This window comes from Harpegnathos saltator, unplaced genomic scaffold (genome assembly GCF_003227715.2).
Source record: "Harpegnathos saltator strain DR-91 unplaced genomic scaffold, Hsal_v8.6 scaffold180, whole genome shotgun sequence".
In the NCBI taxonomy this organism is placed as follows: Eukaryota; Metazoa; Arthropoda; class Insecta; order Hymenoptera; family Formicidae; genus Harpegnathos; species Harpegnathos saltator.
In genome coordinates this window covers 118,595-134,357 of record NW_020229962.1, presented here as the reverse complement: position 1 = coordinate 134,357, position 15,763 = coordinate 118,595, and the positions used below count along the sequence as shown (strand labels likewise).

Genomic DNA, 15,763 nt, shown 5'->3' with positions numbered 1-15,763 from the left:
ATTTCATTGTCTTGAGAAGTTCATTGCTCGAAATTTGTCAAACAACACACGTATGTTCGATTCAACTTCCTGAGAAGCTTCTTAAACAAAAGAAAGCATCTATTAAGCTAAGATAATGGAATATTTAGATGGAGGAAATATGTGTAAGACGTATTTTTCAACGGCTGTAAGATTTTTATTCCAGACAGCGTATTGTAAAGAAATATTTCACAACTGTGACTCTCTAATCAAGTACTGAGAACTTATAATATATTAAATAATAATGTTTAATAAATAATAATTAACAATTAAATATAACACCGCCATTGTACTTAAATAAGGATATGTGTATTCCTAATATTCTACATAAATATACTTATTGTTTGGTTGATGGATTAAACGGCTTGCTGGAGAATATCGACAGTGCTTTCGTACATAGCGTTCATCGTCATCGGCAGTGCTACTTCATGTGTGGACTCCACTCCTTACTCCCTATTTTTATAATTATGGCACGCTGGTCTTTATGGCCCTCAAAACATAAAAACTTACAGGTATTTTGATCATAAAAAATATATATAAACTAACGAGAAAATAAAATTGATCACATTAAAAATCTTACACATATATTTTAAAATAGCATATAGACATATCAGAAATTACATTTATACATTTAATATAAATTAATATAAAATATAATTAATATAATTAATTATAATTATATTAATTACATATAATTAATATAAAATATAATTTAATATAAAATACGACATATGTATAGTCAATCTTTATATCTGACAGATATAAAAGTAACAAAAGTTATACATATTAAAACTATTATACCATATACATACTACTGTGATCAAAAAATAAGGTGAATTTTTCATTTAAACTTCGCGGGTACTATAAAATCAAGAAATTATTTTTTCGTGGGTTGGTAGCACTGTCTTTGACATCTATGCAGAGTTTCATGTCAATATATTCAATTGCTGCAGAGCTATACGTGTTTTTGTAAACATGCAAAAGTGAGTTTTTCGATTTTTACTATGTCTGATTTTGTTGAGCAAAGAATTTGCATTAAATTTTGTTTGCGGAATGAATATTCTGCCGCGGAAACATCAGGATGTTGCAGAAGGCCTTTGGTGATAAGGCTATATCGCAAAAAAAGTTTACAAGTGGTACAAAGACTTCAAAGAAGGCCGAGAACGAGTTCAAGACGAACAGCGCCTCGGACCCCGGACGACCATCAACATCTACCGATGAAAGTCACGTTAAGGAAATCAAAGATTTGCTGTTCGAAAATCGTCGATTGACAATTAGAGACCTTGCTGATGCTACGGGCATTTCATTTGGATCAACCCAAACCATTTTAAAAGATGTTTTGTGCCTCAAACGCGTCAAATCTCGATTGGTTCCAAAAACCGTCCCACACTGCATTGGTTCTTCGAGAACATTTCGCCAAAAATTCGATCCATATTGTTCCACAACCACCGTATTCGCCTGATTTAGCACCGTGCGACTTCTGGCTGTTCAACAAACTCAAAAGACCGCTCCGGGGACACCGTTTCGACTCGATTGAGGAGATAAAAGCCGAATCGAAGAAAGTATTGAAGGCCATCCTGGAAAAAGACTTCTCTGACTGTTTCGAGGATTGGAAAAAACGTTAGCATAAGTGCATTGTGTCGGACGGGGAATACTTTGAAGGCGATGAAAATGATTTGGAAAAATAAATAAAGATTTTTCATTTTATGAACAAATTCACCTTATTTTTTGAACACAGTAGTATATATCGATTAAGATTATTGATAATCTCGAAGAGAATATTAAAATGAATCGCATTATTGTATCAAGATATAATCACATTAAAAGATTAAGATATAATTAAATATCATATATCAAGGCCAGAAACGTCAATAAAAAACAACTCAAGTAAAACAGAAAATTATGACATCAAAATGAGGAGAAAATGTGATTGAATCATGATGAAAAAATGAGTTTTCTTCATCATTCATCATTAGACGTCGTTTCGACATTATCATTATTTTCTGCTCTGACTTGGAAGTGCCTTAACATGATATCCCTTCGCTTCATTTAGAATTGATTTCTAATTCAAATAGTTATTTCCTTTGTGAATAAATAAATCAAGACGCTTAGTAAAATGTTGTGACGAATTTTTTACCTCTCATTCTCGAACGATCAAAATTCTGTGTATCGTACCGCGTGAGAAACTTCTCGTAGTCTGACGATCCTGCGAATATCTTCAAGATAGAAACTTGCTGATCGTCGGGGATCGTTTCTCCAGCAAGTAGATTTGTCACATCAATATTACTACTATTTCGATGTGGAAGGAAGTCGTTGCCCTCTTTATTTATCAATATGTGTCCGCATACGTTCAAGGGTAAATTGTCGCATCCAGTTACGCTATAGCCGACATGAGGAACCTTCGGTCCATGCTTAATTTCGCTAATGCAAGGATTGTCGATATTAATCTCCAATTTGATTGTTTCCGTTTGTTTGTTGTCCTTTTCGGATACGAGCACTTTCAACTCAGCTTTCATTTGGACTGGGAAGAAACCTATCTTAGCCTCGTACGGGGCATCAATATATATCGTGTCGTATAGAGTAGGTTTAAAATTCTCTAGTCTGAGATTAATGGACCTTCCTTTCGCGTCCTTGTATTTTCCGACAAAGTCACAGCATTTTTTAAACGCTTCATTCAGAGCTCTCGTACGTTGTTCCTGTAACTCCTTGTTACTCAATACTTTATTTACAGTGAGATCCATATCATAGTTATTGTTCTGTGCCCAATCTTTCGCGTCTTCTTCGTCTTCCTCTATGGATTTCTCACTTGAAACACTTTGGCTTCTGAATTTTTTACCATCGATCAGTTCGACCTCTATCTTAAATTGATGCCATCCGTACAACAAGCGGTCTCGTATACCGGGGCTAATTTCGATTACATTCGCTAATTCCTCCCTGAACGTCTCTGCCGACATGCTATCTAAGCCAGGTATGTACGGGCAGAGCGTTTCATACAGGCTATTTTTGGACAAGTTTATCGAGTCACTGTACAATCTGTCGGGCCCACTAACCTGGAAGTAACCGTTCTGCGACAAGATCTTAACCACTGTGCCTTGTTTACCGTCCAACAGGATCGAGATATACTCCGACAGGCCGTGTGCCTCATCCATTGGACTGACGAGGATCAGTCCTTCGACATTGAACCCGTGATTTTCCAGCATACGATGGAGAACCCAGCGACATGCGGCCACGCAGGTCGTGTCGATTGGCACGTTCTCGCGCACCATGTCCGCGAACAGCTTGGGATTGCGGTTCTTCATCAGCAAGTTTTGTAGATTTCTGTGATATTCTTCTTCGGACATGACTATAATCTTCTCCGCTTCTCCTTCTCCTCTTTTCATCTTCTCCTCCTCGTATTCCCGCTTGTAGTGTTGGAACCTGTAATAGAACTGGCCCTTCTTATAATCGATATTCATCGATTGCATCGGGTTGCTAGTATAGCTTAGTATGCATGACACGACAATATGCATGACAGGGCTGACGATCTCTTTGTCGATCACCTGGCCGGCTCGTGCACGCAATGTCGTGTTCCACTTTGTTATGACATCGTACCCGAATCTGTTCATATCCGTGGTTATATCGTCAACCGCCGAGTTTTGTTGCTGTTGGCGGGTACTCGTGTTCATCTCACTCAACTCGTTAATCTTCGTTTGCACACGCTCGTTCAACTCGTTCAGCATATTGTCCGTCACGTTCCTCAGATCGTAGAAAACATTCCTCTCCTTCAAGATCCTGCTCGCTGGACCTGTTAGTTCCATCAGTCTGTTCATATTAAACGAGCTGTCGAGCGGTGCACGAAAAGACCCGAATTTCTCGACGATGTTTCTCAGGGTGTACTCCACGCTGCTACATATACGCGACAATTCAGAAGTTGTATTGCTCGCAAAATAATCGTTGGTCAGGTCTTTTATCATCGCTGTCGCGTTCTGACGGCCTAACGTTTGATACGCTGTTTTCAAAGTATCGAATATCATATGCTCCTCTATGGCTTTATCGATCTCCTCTATCATGAAGGAACCGATGTCCCGGCACAAGTCCTGCATGTACTTGTATACGTTCCAACCAACATTCGCGCTTGTCAGACTAAACGTGACACCTTGCACAGTACTTATCGTGACACGCTTCGTGAATTCCTGCTCTAGCAAATCGGTCCCTTTGTGCGCCAGTTCGTTGAACACCTTACCCGACATCTTGGTGACCGCTCTACCAGCTGACGAGACGTTGGGTTCGACTATACTGTTTACGTAGGACGACATTCTGCTTGCGGAGGAGAGCATCGCTTTGAGGCTGAACTTCAAACCAGTGGTTGCCAGACTCATAATTTTATGTTTCATATAACTTTTCCAGCTGAAATAGCCGTCCCTAAAAGCTGAGATTGCGAAGAAAATATCGCTCACACCCTGGGATATCAAGGCGCTGGCTATATACGTCATAGTGCTGGCCCAAAAGATTTGTATTATGGTAGCAAGTATGATCTGCATTATGCCGAATACGACGACCGCAGCGGCCCCGAATATCATCATCCTGCTCCATCGTTGCTCCTGAAGTACCAGAAGATCACCAAGACCGTTCATCGTAAAGATCTGTAGCTCTTCGCTCGGATAATCGCCACTACTGAAAGTTCCGTTTGTTTCGATATGTTTCAACAGCGACATCATGCTGCAGTCCGGCACGTCCAAGGTCTTGAACGTGTTTTCCAAAACTTCTAAGGTTTGGACGACATTCGTTATCGTAGCCTTCTTGCCGAGATGATTGTGAGCGTCTATAATGATCTTGATAGTTTCTGTTGATCCTTCGTAATTCGTCGATTCGCGTGTACACCTCAAAGTTTCACCATCGACGAACACTAAGATGTTCTCTCGCTCTTTTTTTGTTAAACTATAATAAGTGTATATTAAAATTAACGACACTTTGGGGTGCCACACTGCTGTGGCCATTTCTGCCGATGTGTTCAACGATTGGCTCGTATTTTCCATAGGATTTTGGCGTTTGAAACTTTTAATTACATTTTCCTCCAACGACTCCATCACGTCGATCCATTTTCTGTGAATGATGTGATTAAATAATTCTGCATCCTTATTCGTCTGCGGTACCAAATTGTTTTTATAGAGTACTTGCATTAAAACATCCTTCCCACGTATTATACGCTTGTACATATTCCGCAATTTGCACTCCAGACTATCATTATTGATGGATACCTTGGCGAGTTTAACGATCTTCTTATCTATCAACGAACAGATCAACGATTGATGCGGTTTGGTCATTAACTGCAGGTTAACGGTTACCGCTTCGTCCTGAAAATCTTTTACCAATTTCTGTAACGCTATTCTGTACATGAAGCAGATGTTCAACAGTTGTATCACGAAGTTTATATAGATAGCGCAGGAAGGTAGTTGAAGATTCGCGATCTGGTCGTATGGGACGATTAATCGGTAAAGGTCCTCCTCTCTATCTGATAGAACCTTTTGCTTGACCAGATCTGTTAAAATCCGTTTTGCATCTTCCTCCGAGATATCTCGTTCGGTCAAATCCTTTACGGTGATCGAGTCGAAGCACGGAAAGATCACGTTCTCTACTTTCCTCGCATTGTAGATTGCCTTCTTGTTATAAGTGAAAATGTTTCTGCTTTTCAGTATCTTATATTTCTCATCACTGATGAATTTCTTGAACAGTATCTTCTCCAACGTGATATCTCCGTCCTTGTGCTGATTGTGCTGTTCGGTGTCGTCGCTTGTGTGGAGAAGCAGCTGTTCTTTATTGCATTTTAAAATATGTCTCTGCAGTTTCTTCTGCTCGATCATATTGTCTAGCGATTTAAAGAAAGACGGATCAATGTTCTGTAGTTTCCATATACGAATCGTCACGTATTTAACTTCATCCTTCAAAATCTTCTCCTTCACTAACAACTTCCAGAATTCCTTCTTGTTGGGTATTCTCACCAATTTCCTCATATCCTTCTCGAATTGTTGTAATTCTATAGATAAGCCGCGTTTTTTCATAAGAAAGTCGTTCAATTCTTTCGGAATTACTCCATGATTCTCGCAGATCTCTTTCACGATGCTTTCATCAATATTCTTCGATACTCTCGGTCTCCTTAAAATGTCGTTTTCGATCAAGTCGAGGTACAAAGTCTCGGCTAACTCCTCGGTGATATCGTGTTTCTCGAGATTCTGTGACGTTACGTTATGACCCAACATATCATCAATAGACTGCAAGAAGATCTGATATATGGTACTGATATTGTTATGTTGCTCCTTGAACGCGTCGATCTGCATAATACCGAGATCCCGCCGCTTCAGCGTGCTGATGATATTTCCAGCCAGCAGCGCGTAATCACGATGCTTCTTCAAGAGTTTCGCCGCCTCGCGCAATTCTTTTTTGAGTTCCTTCACAGCGCGCCTGTCCTTCTTGTCGATCTTCTTGATCAACGAGAAAGCTTTGTAATAATGCGCGCTTTCCGAGAAATTAGGCTCTTCTTTGATAACACGATCAAATAGTTCGATTGCCTTGTTCTGCTGCTTGTTTCGTGCGAAATATTTGGCAAGCCTGATGATTTGGGTGGGTTCGCGAGTCCACTGTATCCAGTCTTTGCTCTCTTCCGACTTCAGTGCCTGCAAGCGATCGATCAGTTTGCTGAGGGACGCTTTATATATATCCATGTCCAGTTCGCCTAACGTGTCGTTTATATATTTGTTGTTCTCATCCAACCAGAAAACCCACTCGTCCAGGCAGCTGCGCAACAGTATTTCTTTCACTTCATCACATACCTCGTCCTTCAGGTTCTTTTCCAGCTGCTGGTAGACTTCCTTGAATTGGTGAAAAGCATCCTCCTCTACGCTTATCTGCGTCTCATAGTGTAGCTTGATGTTGGAGATGCGACGGATCTCCTCAAAGTCCCGCTCTTTTTTCAGGTGCGACGTCTGCAAGATACTTTGCGTATACCGCAAGCCCATGATAATCAATCTACCGGAACCATTGTTGCCATACCGAGCTGCACGGCCGAAGGCCTGTTGCTCTACCCGATTATTGTTCGGTAGATACGTGAGACAAACGTGCAGACCGCCCGCCTTGTCCAACTGCTCGGTGATCTTGATGTCGGTTCCGCGACCGGCCAAATTGGTTGCGATGATAACTTGACCTTCACGCAAATACTCTGCGGCTATGTCGAAGGATTCATAGTCGCGCGTGTATGTATGTAAGTTTGTCATATTCTTGGCGTGTAACACGTTATATAGAGACTCTACGTGCTGTACAGTCTCACAAATTATCAGCACTGATCGGCCTGCTTTCGTGTAAGTAATGGCTTCCGAGTAAATCAGCAATTGCCATTCCTGTAGGTTGGGACAGACGATCGGATAATACTCTTCGAACTTCCTCATCTTCGTAGTCGGCACAGTGACGAAGTCCACTTGATAGATATTTTGAAGTAAATCTCGCTCCCGCTGTGAGCCCAATGTGCCGGTCAAGCCATACAGCTTACTGTAAAGCTTCAGATAACGCACGTTTGACACGAATACGGCTTTCAAACTCTGCATCGACAGCCTGCAGCCATGCTTCAGTTGCAAGAACTGGTGCAACGCTTCATCCCATTGAGAGTTCGTTTGTTCTGTACCCGTGTCACGGTCAATGATAATAATGTTGGCCTTGAGATCTGGCCTGCTGGCTTTTCTATCAATATCAACTATATAGTCTTGTCGTTCCTGCATTAATAACGCTGTCTTAGCGCTGTTGATCCAGGCGTTCAAGTGCAAAGCTATAAATGGTTTCAAATAATTGGGAATAACAATGGATCTTTCGCGCTTGGAAATCTGCTTGAATAGATAGAGGAGATACCATTCGTAACGCTTGAAGTCGGGTGACAATACCTCCACAATATCTCTTTCGCTCACTTTGTCCTTTAGTAGGTAACCGTCGTTATCGATTATATTATATTTGATCAAACGTTCCCATATAGTATTTATTTGTTGGTCGCTTATATGCTCGTCAATCTTCCTAATGTCTTCCTTCGACAACGAGCCGTACATATTACATAAGACCGCTTGCCTAATCGCCTTATTGTCAACGGTCTGCGGGAATTGCTTTTGGCCCGCGAAAGGCTTATTAATCAATTGCCAGATGTACACGTAAACGGACTCGAGCTTGTCCAGATACGGTAAGTCGTGGGATAAGTACAGTATATTGTTACCCTTGTCGAGCAGCATACTATCCACTTCGTCTATGATGACGTTCTCGAAGCTACGGTCGCCTAAAATATTTCTACCGTAGAATCGATCCAGTAGGTAGTCGCGCTGGAAATCAGACAGCTCTCCGTAAACGATGTGCTTACAGGAGTACACCTCTTTCCGTTTTTCGACGTTATTGTCGCAATTATGCGACACACTAACGGAGAAAAGATCGTAAATATCACTATTAATTTTGCTGTCTCGTTTTGCCAATACCGACGAGCTGGTGATGATGTCGACTTTTTGACCGCAGAACGCCTTCAAGATCGACAATGCCACGACGACCAACGATTTGCCCTCCCCCGTGAATATCTGCATCAGTGTGTTGTATTTATTCCTGAATAACGCCAGTACGGCTAGTTTCTGCGTGTCGCGAAGCCTGAAATTCTTCTTCATATTTATAGCGTTGTCTATCAGACTGAGCAAATCAGCCATGTTATTGTATACGTACTGCAGTTTATCACTATTCTTCTCGGAAAGCTGTATGTTCGATTTGTGTTTGGCGATCTCCTCTTTGATCGCCTCCTCGTTCGTCGTCGTCACTTGCTTCATAGCTTGAATAATATCTCTGATTGCATTTAAATCGTTCAGAATATGTTCGGAAGTGTTGCCGTTGTCTCTGATCAAATCAATCAACTTCTTCGCGTTGCGATCTTCCCCGTTGGTGGGGAACATTTCTTTCATCAAAATTGTCCATTTATCGATCTCACAGTCGTTGAATGTGATGAGAACTTCCTTGGATAAATTCCACTCTCCGTTGTGAAAACTCGATAGAATCTGGAGAAAATCATGAGTATTCATCGAGCTGATTTTCTTTTGAAAATAGGACGACTCGCTCGTTACATTTGTGTTCTTATTCGATTGTAACGCGACACCATTTTTTATAAGAAGCTCTATGAATGCATCTACGAGAGAAGTGCCGGCGCTGTTTTCCAAAGATAACAAGTAGTACGAGGCCCTCTGCAATTCTTCGTCCTTCCATTCAGTTAACACGGACAGTTTGGTCGTCCAGTATTTCTCCTTGATCGCGTACGGCCACTCGGATATTTCCAGCACATGGAGACCGGGCACGCGTTCTGAAATATTACTCAGCAAGTACAAAATGTTTCTTATACATTTCGTCGAGAAGGCCTTATTCCATTTTCTTTGTTCTAATTTGAAACTCAATAGTAACAGAGTTTCCTTCTCATGAATATTCGACAAATATTGTCTCCATTCGTGTATATCATCCAATAAAGTTTGAAAGTGATTTTCGAGTTTTAACAATATAATTTCGTTTAACCATTCTTGCTGTGGATATGCCGCGATTATCCAGCTAAATATACTTAAGCCAGGACGATCTTCGATTACGAAATTTAGTACTGCGTTCACTAGGCAACAGAGTTCGTTGTAGGTAATGTGTCTACCGTTGCATGAGAAAACCTTAGCTATTGCGTGAATGATCTCACGTTGTCCAATGTACTTGGATGATATCTTATCCAGCATGAATTGTAGCTTCTGTCTCTCCTCTGAAGAGGAAAAGTGTTCTATTATGTCGTTCATATCCGCCTTCTCGTCGATTTCTGTTTCGATACTGGAGATAATGTTGTTATCCTCTTTGCTTCCAGGAAGAAACAACCCCTTTTTCATGTACTCGTTGATATTTGTATGATCATTCATCGACTCCACTTCCGCGATGATTTTCGCGCACAGATTAGCTCTGACATTACGTTCCATGTCCAGTCGGAGGAAGTTCTCATTGATATTCAGTAGTGTGTAGTTTTTGTTTGTGTACAAGAGGTATATAACGTCTGTAGATTGTGGATTGTGTACGTCCAACAAACAGATTTGATTATTTCGATCCGTGATGTACATGCAGATGTTAACATTAAATATATACGCTAACAATTCTCGGTAACTCGGTGACAACGGACCATATAGTTGTACATGTCGCACGTATTCTTTGCGTATTTTCAGGTCCTTCATACATTCCTCCCAGCTAAAACGTTCATTGAACATCTGACTAAATCGTAGGTAAAGCTCCTTCAATTTTTTGTCCTTCTTCATATTTTCCCCCAACTTGTTTTCCACAATTGCGTTATTTAAACTTCGGAAGAATTGACCTACCACTTCGTTACAAGAGCCTGCGTCGAGCTTCGATTCTTTGTGAAATTTCTTCAATTTCATCTCTTGCTTACCGACGAACTTGCTGTATTCTGTGTAATACTTTTTCACATTTGGGTGGGCTTCTCCTTTTTCACCCTCGTCCATCACAAAGGATGCAATGGAGAACTTGAAAGCCTCGTGATACTTGCTCACATTTTCTGCTGTACAAAATTTTGAGATCATCTTGCGTTGCGTCTCGTTATCGTTGAAGAAATACTGCTGCAAATTGCGCAACTTTTTATGCAGACCTAGATTAACATGCGGATTACGTTTGACTTTTTGCAAATACTTTATCGCGTTCTTTGGTGTTAATTCAAATTTGTTATTAGCAATGCACTGGCATTCGGCTATTCGTAATGCGATTTGTTGTAGAACAGTTAAACGATGCTTTTCAATTAAGAATTGTTTAATATTTTTTAACTGCAATTGTATTTGAATATCGGATGTGCCGTCTTTCGTGTTTCCTTTTTTATTTTGTGCGTGTTTCTCTTTCAAGCACTCAAATAAATAAATAAAATGAGAATAATCGAGTTGCTCATTTTTTAATTCAAACCACTTATTTAATGAAGCTTGTCGCAAACCTTTTAGAAAATTTTCCAGAGACTTCTCACGTGTTTGTTGAGTCTCAATGGGACAGATAGGAGAAATTGTGTTGAGTACTCTTGTATTTTTTTGCGCAGATGGTTTTGCAAGCATAACAATTACCTCCGATACTTTCATCTGTCCCTTCCTGTCCTCCATCATTTTTCCGGAAGTGTGTCCCATAGCATATTGCATGTACGTCTGGATGTCATAATACAAATCCATATTTGTCCCGACCAGATGTTGAGAATATTGCATGAAGATATGTTTCTGCGAAATATTCTTCCTTCTCTTGGTTTGAGTCTGGAGCTCCGGGCGATTTGAAGTATCTTTCTCTGTGAGTGTTGTACTTGCAGGTTCCGGGATGCTGATCTCTGATATTTGTACATACTTATTGTTAGAATTCGTGGCACGATAAGGAACGTATATCCGATTCGAAGCATTGCTGTCATAATAACTCAACTCGAGTTTGTTATTCTTATTAGTACCATAATATTTTCCTTTCATCCAGTGTGCGCAATCGATAAAAGACATGTCCCAGCCATTTTTGCCGTGGGTGCCGCATTTACCTTCTTTGCCATTCTCGCCATTTTCGCCCGAATTGGAAACTACGACAATACCACTGTCGTTACTAATCACTTCACCGAGGTATCCTCCTTGTCCACCTAAACCAGCCGCACCGCCACGTCCTCCGGGACACCCTGAAGTGCCTTTATACAATACGAAAGTTTGGCCGCCGAACGAAGAAGAAAAGTAAATTTCTTCACCGTCTTCTGTTACAGCCTCTAGGTATACATTGCATCTTTTTTTGCATTTTATTATATCTTCTACTGAACGATTCTTACCATTTAGCCACGATACCCTTATTTGTCCTAAGGAACAAATATTACGAACTATGGTTCTCAAGTTCCTAACCAGAAATTTACCAACAAGTTTCCCACTACTTGGGAATTTACTAATGAAATCTACATAAGAAATTCCTGTCCCGTCTCTTCCGTTCTTACCGTCTCCGCCGCTTTGACCATCGCTACCATTTCCACCATTGGTCCAAATCTCCAGCATCTCCGGATGCAACACGTTATCTGCATGAATGAAAACATTTCCGCCGCTTTCTCCACATTTTCCATGCTCTCCGTCTATACCTACACCGTCGTCGTCGGTTTTCGCTTTGATAATTGTTGTTGCGTCTGAGGACATTCCAGAAATATCCCATTTACACTTGTGACAAATTACAATCGCTTTAGCATACACCACAATGTTTTTTCCATGCCATGTACTGTTCTCCAAATTTTCATTGACATACATGATGCCAGAGCATATGAAACGAACTTCTTCTATGCAAGAGTCATGTAACAACATGGAATTGATATCATTGATGATATCACTTAGGTAAAAATTTCCACCTATTACTTCAATAACGACTTGATTATCAGTCGTCAATTTTTCTAGTGTTACCGGTTTAAAGTATGCTCCGATAATTTCTTGATATTTATCCATAAAAGCAATATGTTTTTGTCCCATTAATGACTGCGCCATGTTTTGCAATTGCTTAAGTTTTATGTCATAATCGGCGATATCAAGGTCCATAATTAATTGAAAGAATTTATCGCTTGGTATGTTAGGTTCATACAAGTGTTGTAACTTCATTATGTCCGGATATTCTTCGAATTTTTCAAATATAGTTAAAAATTCAAGCAATGCCTTGAAAAAGTCAATTTCCTTCATTACGGTGTCACTGTATTCCATTGACAGCTCCAGGCATTTCTCTTTAAGACGTCTCATCAACGTTTCTTCTTTGTGTTGTTCAATAAGATTGTTATATTTCATCAAAAGCTTGTAAGATCTAAACTTATTAAACGGAGACGGGATTTCAACAAAATGTCTGATGTTGTTGAAAGTAATAATTTTCTCTATTAAGTGACTGTCAGCTGAATATTTATATATAAAATTATTTATCTCCTTCACCCAGTATTCCAAACAGTACTTAACATATTTATCCTCTATGTAAGCACGATCGACAGTATTCAGCTGGACATTATGTTCTTTCTCAATGATATTCTCTATTTGCTCCAAGGAATATCCATGATTCCACAGATTTGTTTGTATTAGATTTGAGATATCTATTACTTCCATTGTGAATTCTTTTGCAATCTTGCTATATATATAGTATTTTGATATGTAATTCTGAACTTCCAAAAACTATTTTTAATAATAATTCTATCTGAGAAAGCGTGATATTTGGAAATTTTATATCCCTAGATCGTTAGCTACTCAACTTGGCGATATCTAGAAAAAGGAAAAATCAAACATGTTGTGACATTCATTTACATATTTTCGTATATATTTTAAATGATAAAATATAATCTCTATTGAAGAAAATTTTAATAGGAGGGAGTCAAGACATTATTGAATGCAGGTTGAGTAGAATGAGCGATTACCTACTGCCTTTTTCATTTATATAGAAGTTATATCAGATAACATTTGCTGACGTATCCGTTGGAATCGTGGGAAAGTGGAACTCCAATGTTACATTGTTCACCAACATCATCTATTCCTACGGAACACATACATATTTAACAAGCATGACGCATACTACTGACACTTTTGCTATCGTTTGTATTCCACAAAATATACTACTACAAGCGAAGAGCAGATCGACGGTGTTTCCGGCATCTGATACGCAATTAATTCCTTTGCGTGAGACATCACGTTCGCAACAAATCTATGAGTAGCCGAGGTCGTCTGGCGACTTGTAGTATATACGGTTTAATATGTTCAGTATGTTTGATATTTGATAGTGTAAAAATGATACCGAATATCATGTTTGCGGATCCATGTAACTGATTTCAATTAACTAAATTTACTTGTAGGAATAAAAAGTGCGGCACAATATCTCGGAATTAAATCGCGCAAACACGACGAAATGATGCAACAGAAATTATTATATTTTACATTTAAATATGTTCGGTAAATCGAAAGATTACATTGCAGACCATTCGTAGCTCAATTTAAACTTCCTGCATTTAAAATGTTAAGTACTGACACATCCTTTTATGATATTAACATATGACACATTTAATGTCGATGTATACTTGACACCTTAATTATTAAGTCATATGTATGCCATTTAGCATCTAATTTATCTAACTGTCAATTTATTTATTGCTGTGCATTAATATTCGATGTATCATATGTAATGATTTTTGTGATAATATTGTCTTATGAGACAATTATAAACTTTATAAACTGAGATTATATATATGAGACTTTATAAACAAAACGTTAATAACGTTACAGACTGGTGATCAAAGAGTTCTTTGAAATATCAAGAATTTGTATCTTCTCATAAAAGATGAAATATTTATCGAATATTAAGGACTTGACAATTAGAATATTCGACATGGAAGAATATATTTATGAAATAGATATAAAGGACAAAATTCTTACACAATACCTATCGTTCTTTAGAAATATAAAAAGAAATATCTTTATAAGATATCAAAGATTTGATATTTCGTAAAGAATAAAATTCTCATGGAGAAAATAAATTCATTTATCCAATTTAAAAGGATTTAATATCTTCTATGAAAGAGAGAGAGAGAGAGAGAGAGAGAGAAAATTTTGCACACATATATTGAGATCAATCGGCACTTTATAATCAAACTTTTCTAAAATGTTAAGGACTTGCTACCTTGTTTAAATTTATATAAAAAAGCTTACCTAATATTATGTGCAGTGTTGGTCTTAATATTTTGTTCAGTCTTCTAAGCTTAATTATATTTGTTGAAGATAACAGAATTCAGTCCCGACTTCGAGAGTTAGTCACACACTAATCTGCGTCTGACTGAACGGAGGAAACACTGGCTTTTCCTGTTTGCTGTTTAGTCTTAGGGATTTCCTGACATCTGTGATTCATCTATCGTACCACTAGCAATAAACTCTTGCTTCTGTTATTCGTGCGAATTTCAAATGGATCTTGTCCATTAAAACTAATTAAAACTAATCGTAAGACACTGAAATGTTTAATTTTGTTGAGTTACATGGTCACGACTTTGGTTACGACATTCTTACGAAAGCTATTGTATCTCACTTTGTATTTTTAACTGAACATATATTAATAAGATTGTTGAAATTTTTCTCTCTCTGTTTTTCACTTCTATTTTCGCGTGTATTCTATCTATTAAGAAGATTTCATTTCTTTTCTATGTTTTCGAAAAATTATAGTTTCTAAAAAAATAATGTATCCTGTTATATAAAATATTTGATTACGCGAAAGTTAATATTCTCAGACCGGAAAATAAATAATAACTTTGCAAAATACAAACATGAAAAGAAAGACGGAGAAAGACGAAATGATAATCATGTTTTATAAAGCATAAGATATTCTTATTTTCAAGAAAACCGACGTATTAATATTCCTTCTTAATGATTATTTATTTTGAGAATTACAGCTTTCACAATTTGTTAGCACGTATTTTTTTCCATAATATATTAAATAAGTTACTTTTGTTGGGGCGGATGCTTTGCGGTGGCGGACACACCTATTAATTAGAAATTATTTGTGATGATAATAAGGATGGTCGAAAAATAAAACAGCGCTCTCGGTATCCAGATATGTGTATATGTGTGCCAAAGTATTCACACGTAACAATTTCGTCAGAAAAACTTAATAATAAAGACGCCGTGACAATAGCTGAACCGAGTCTCTCCGTAACGCTCAAGAGAAGAAAATAAAAGTCATGTCAGTAGCGCTAATC

At 38.5% G+C, this 15,763-nt stretch overlaps 1 protein-coding gene across 4 annotated transcripts; it reads right to left on the bottom strand.

The window, feature by feature from the left end:
* Positions 1–1,725: 1,725 nt before the first annotated feature.
* LOC109503669 (uncharacterized) lies at positions 1,726–14,839 on the bottom strand. Of its 4 annotated transcripts, none has more exons than XM_025297581.1 (4): positions 14,727–14,839; positions 13,449–13,560; positions 11,495–13,292; positions 1,726–11,380 (listed from the first exon to the last, which is right to left on the bottom strand). In XM_025297581.1, the coding sequence occupies exons 3-4, from the start codon at positions 13,137–13,139 to the stop codon at positions 2,127–2,129; spliced, it is 10,899 nt and encodes a 3,632-aa protein (XP_025153366.1). In that variant the 5' UTR covers positions 13,140–13,292; positions 13,449–13,560; positions 14,727–14,839; the 3' UTR covers positions 1,726–2,126. The 4 variants fall into 4 exon arrangements, with proteins under 4 accessions (XP_025153366.1, XP_025153367.1, XP_025153368.1 ...); XM_025297582.1 differs by having other exon boundaries at positions 1,726–11,878; positions 12,011–13,292; XM_025297583.1 differs by having other exon boundaries at positions 1,726–11,614; positions 12,011–13,292.
* Positions 14,840–15,763: the final 924 nt, after the last annotated feature.

Coding starts and splice junctions, on each gene's coding strand:
- LOC109503669 (XM_025297580.1), bottom strand. CDS start 13,139: ATGGAAGTAATAGATATCTCAAATCTAATACAAACAAATCTGTGGAAT.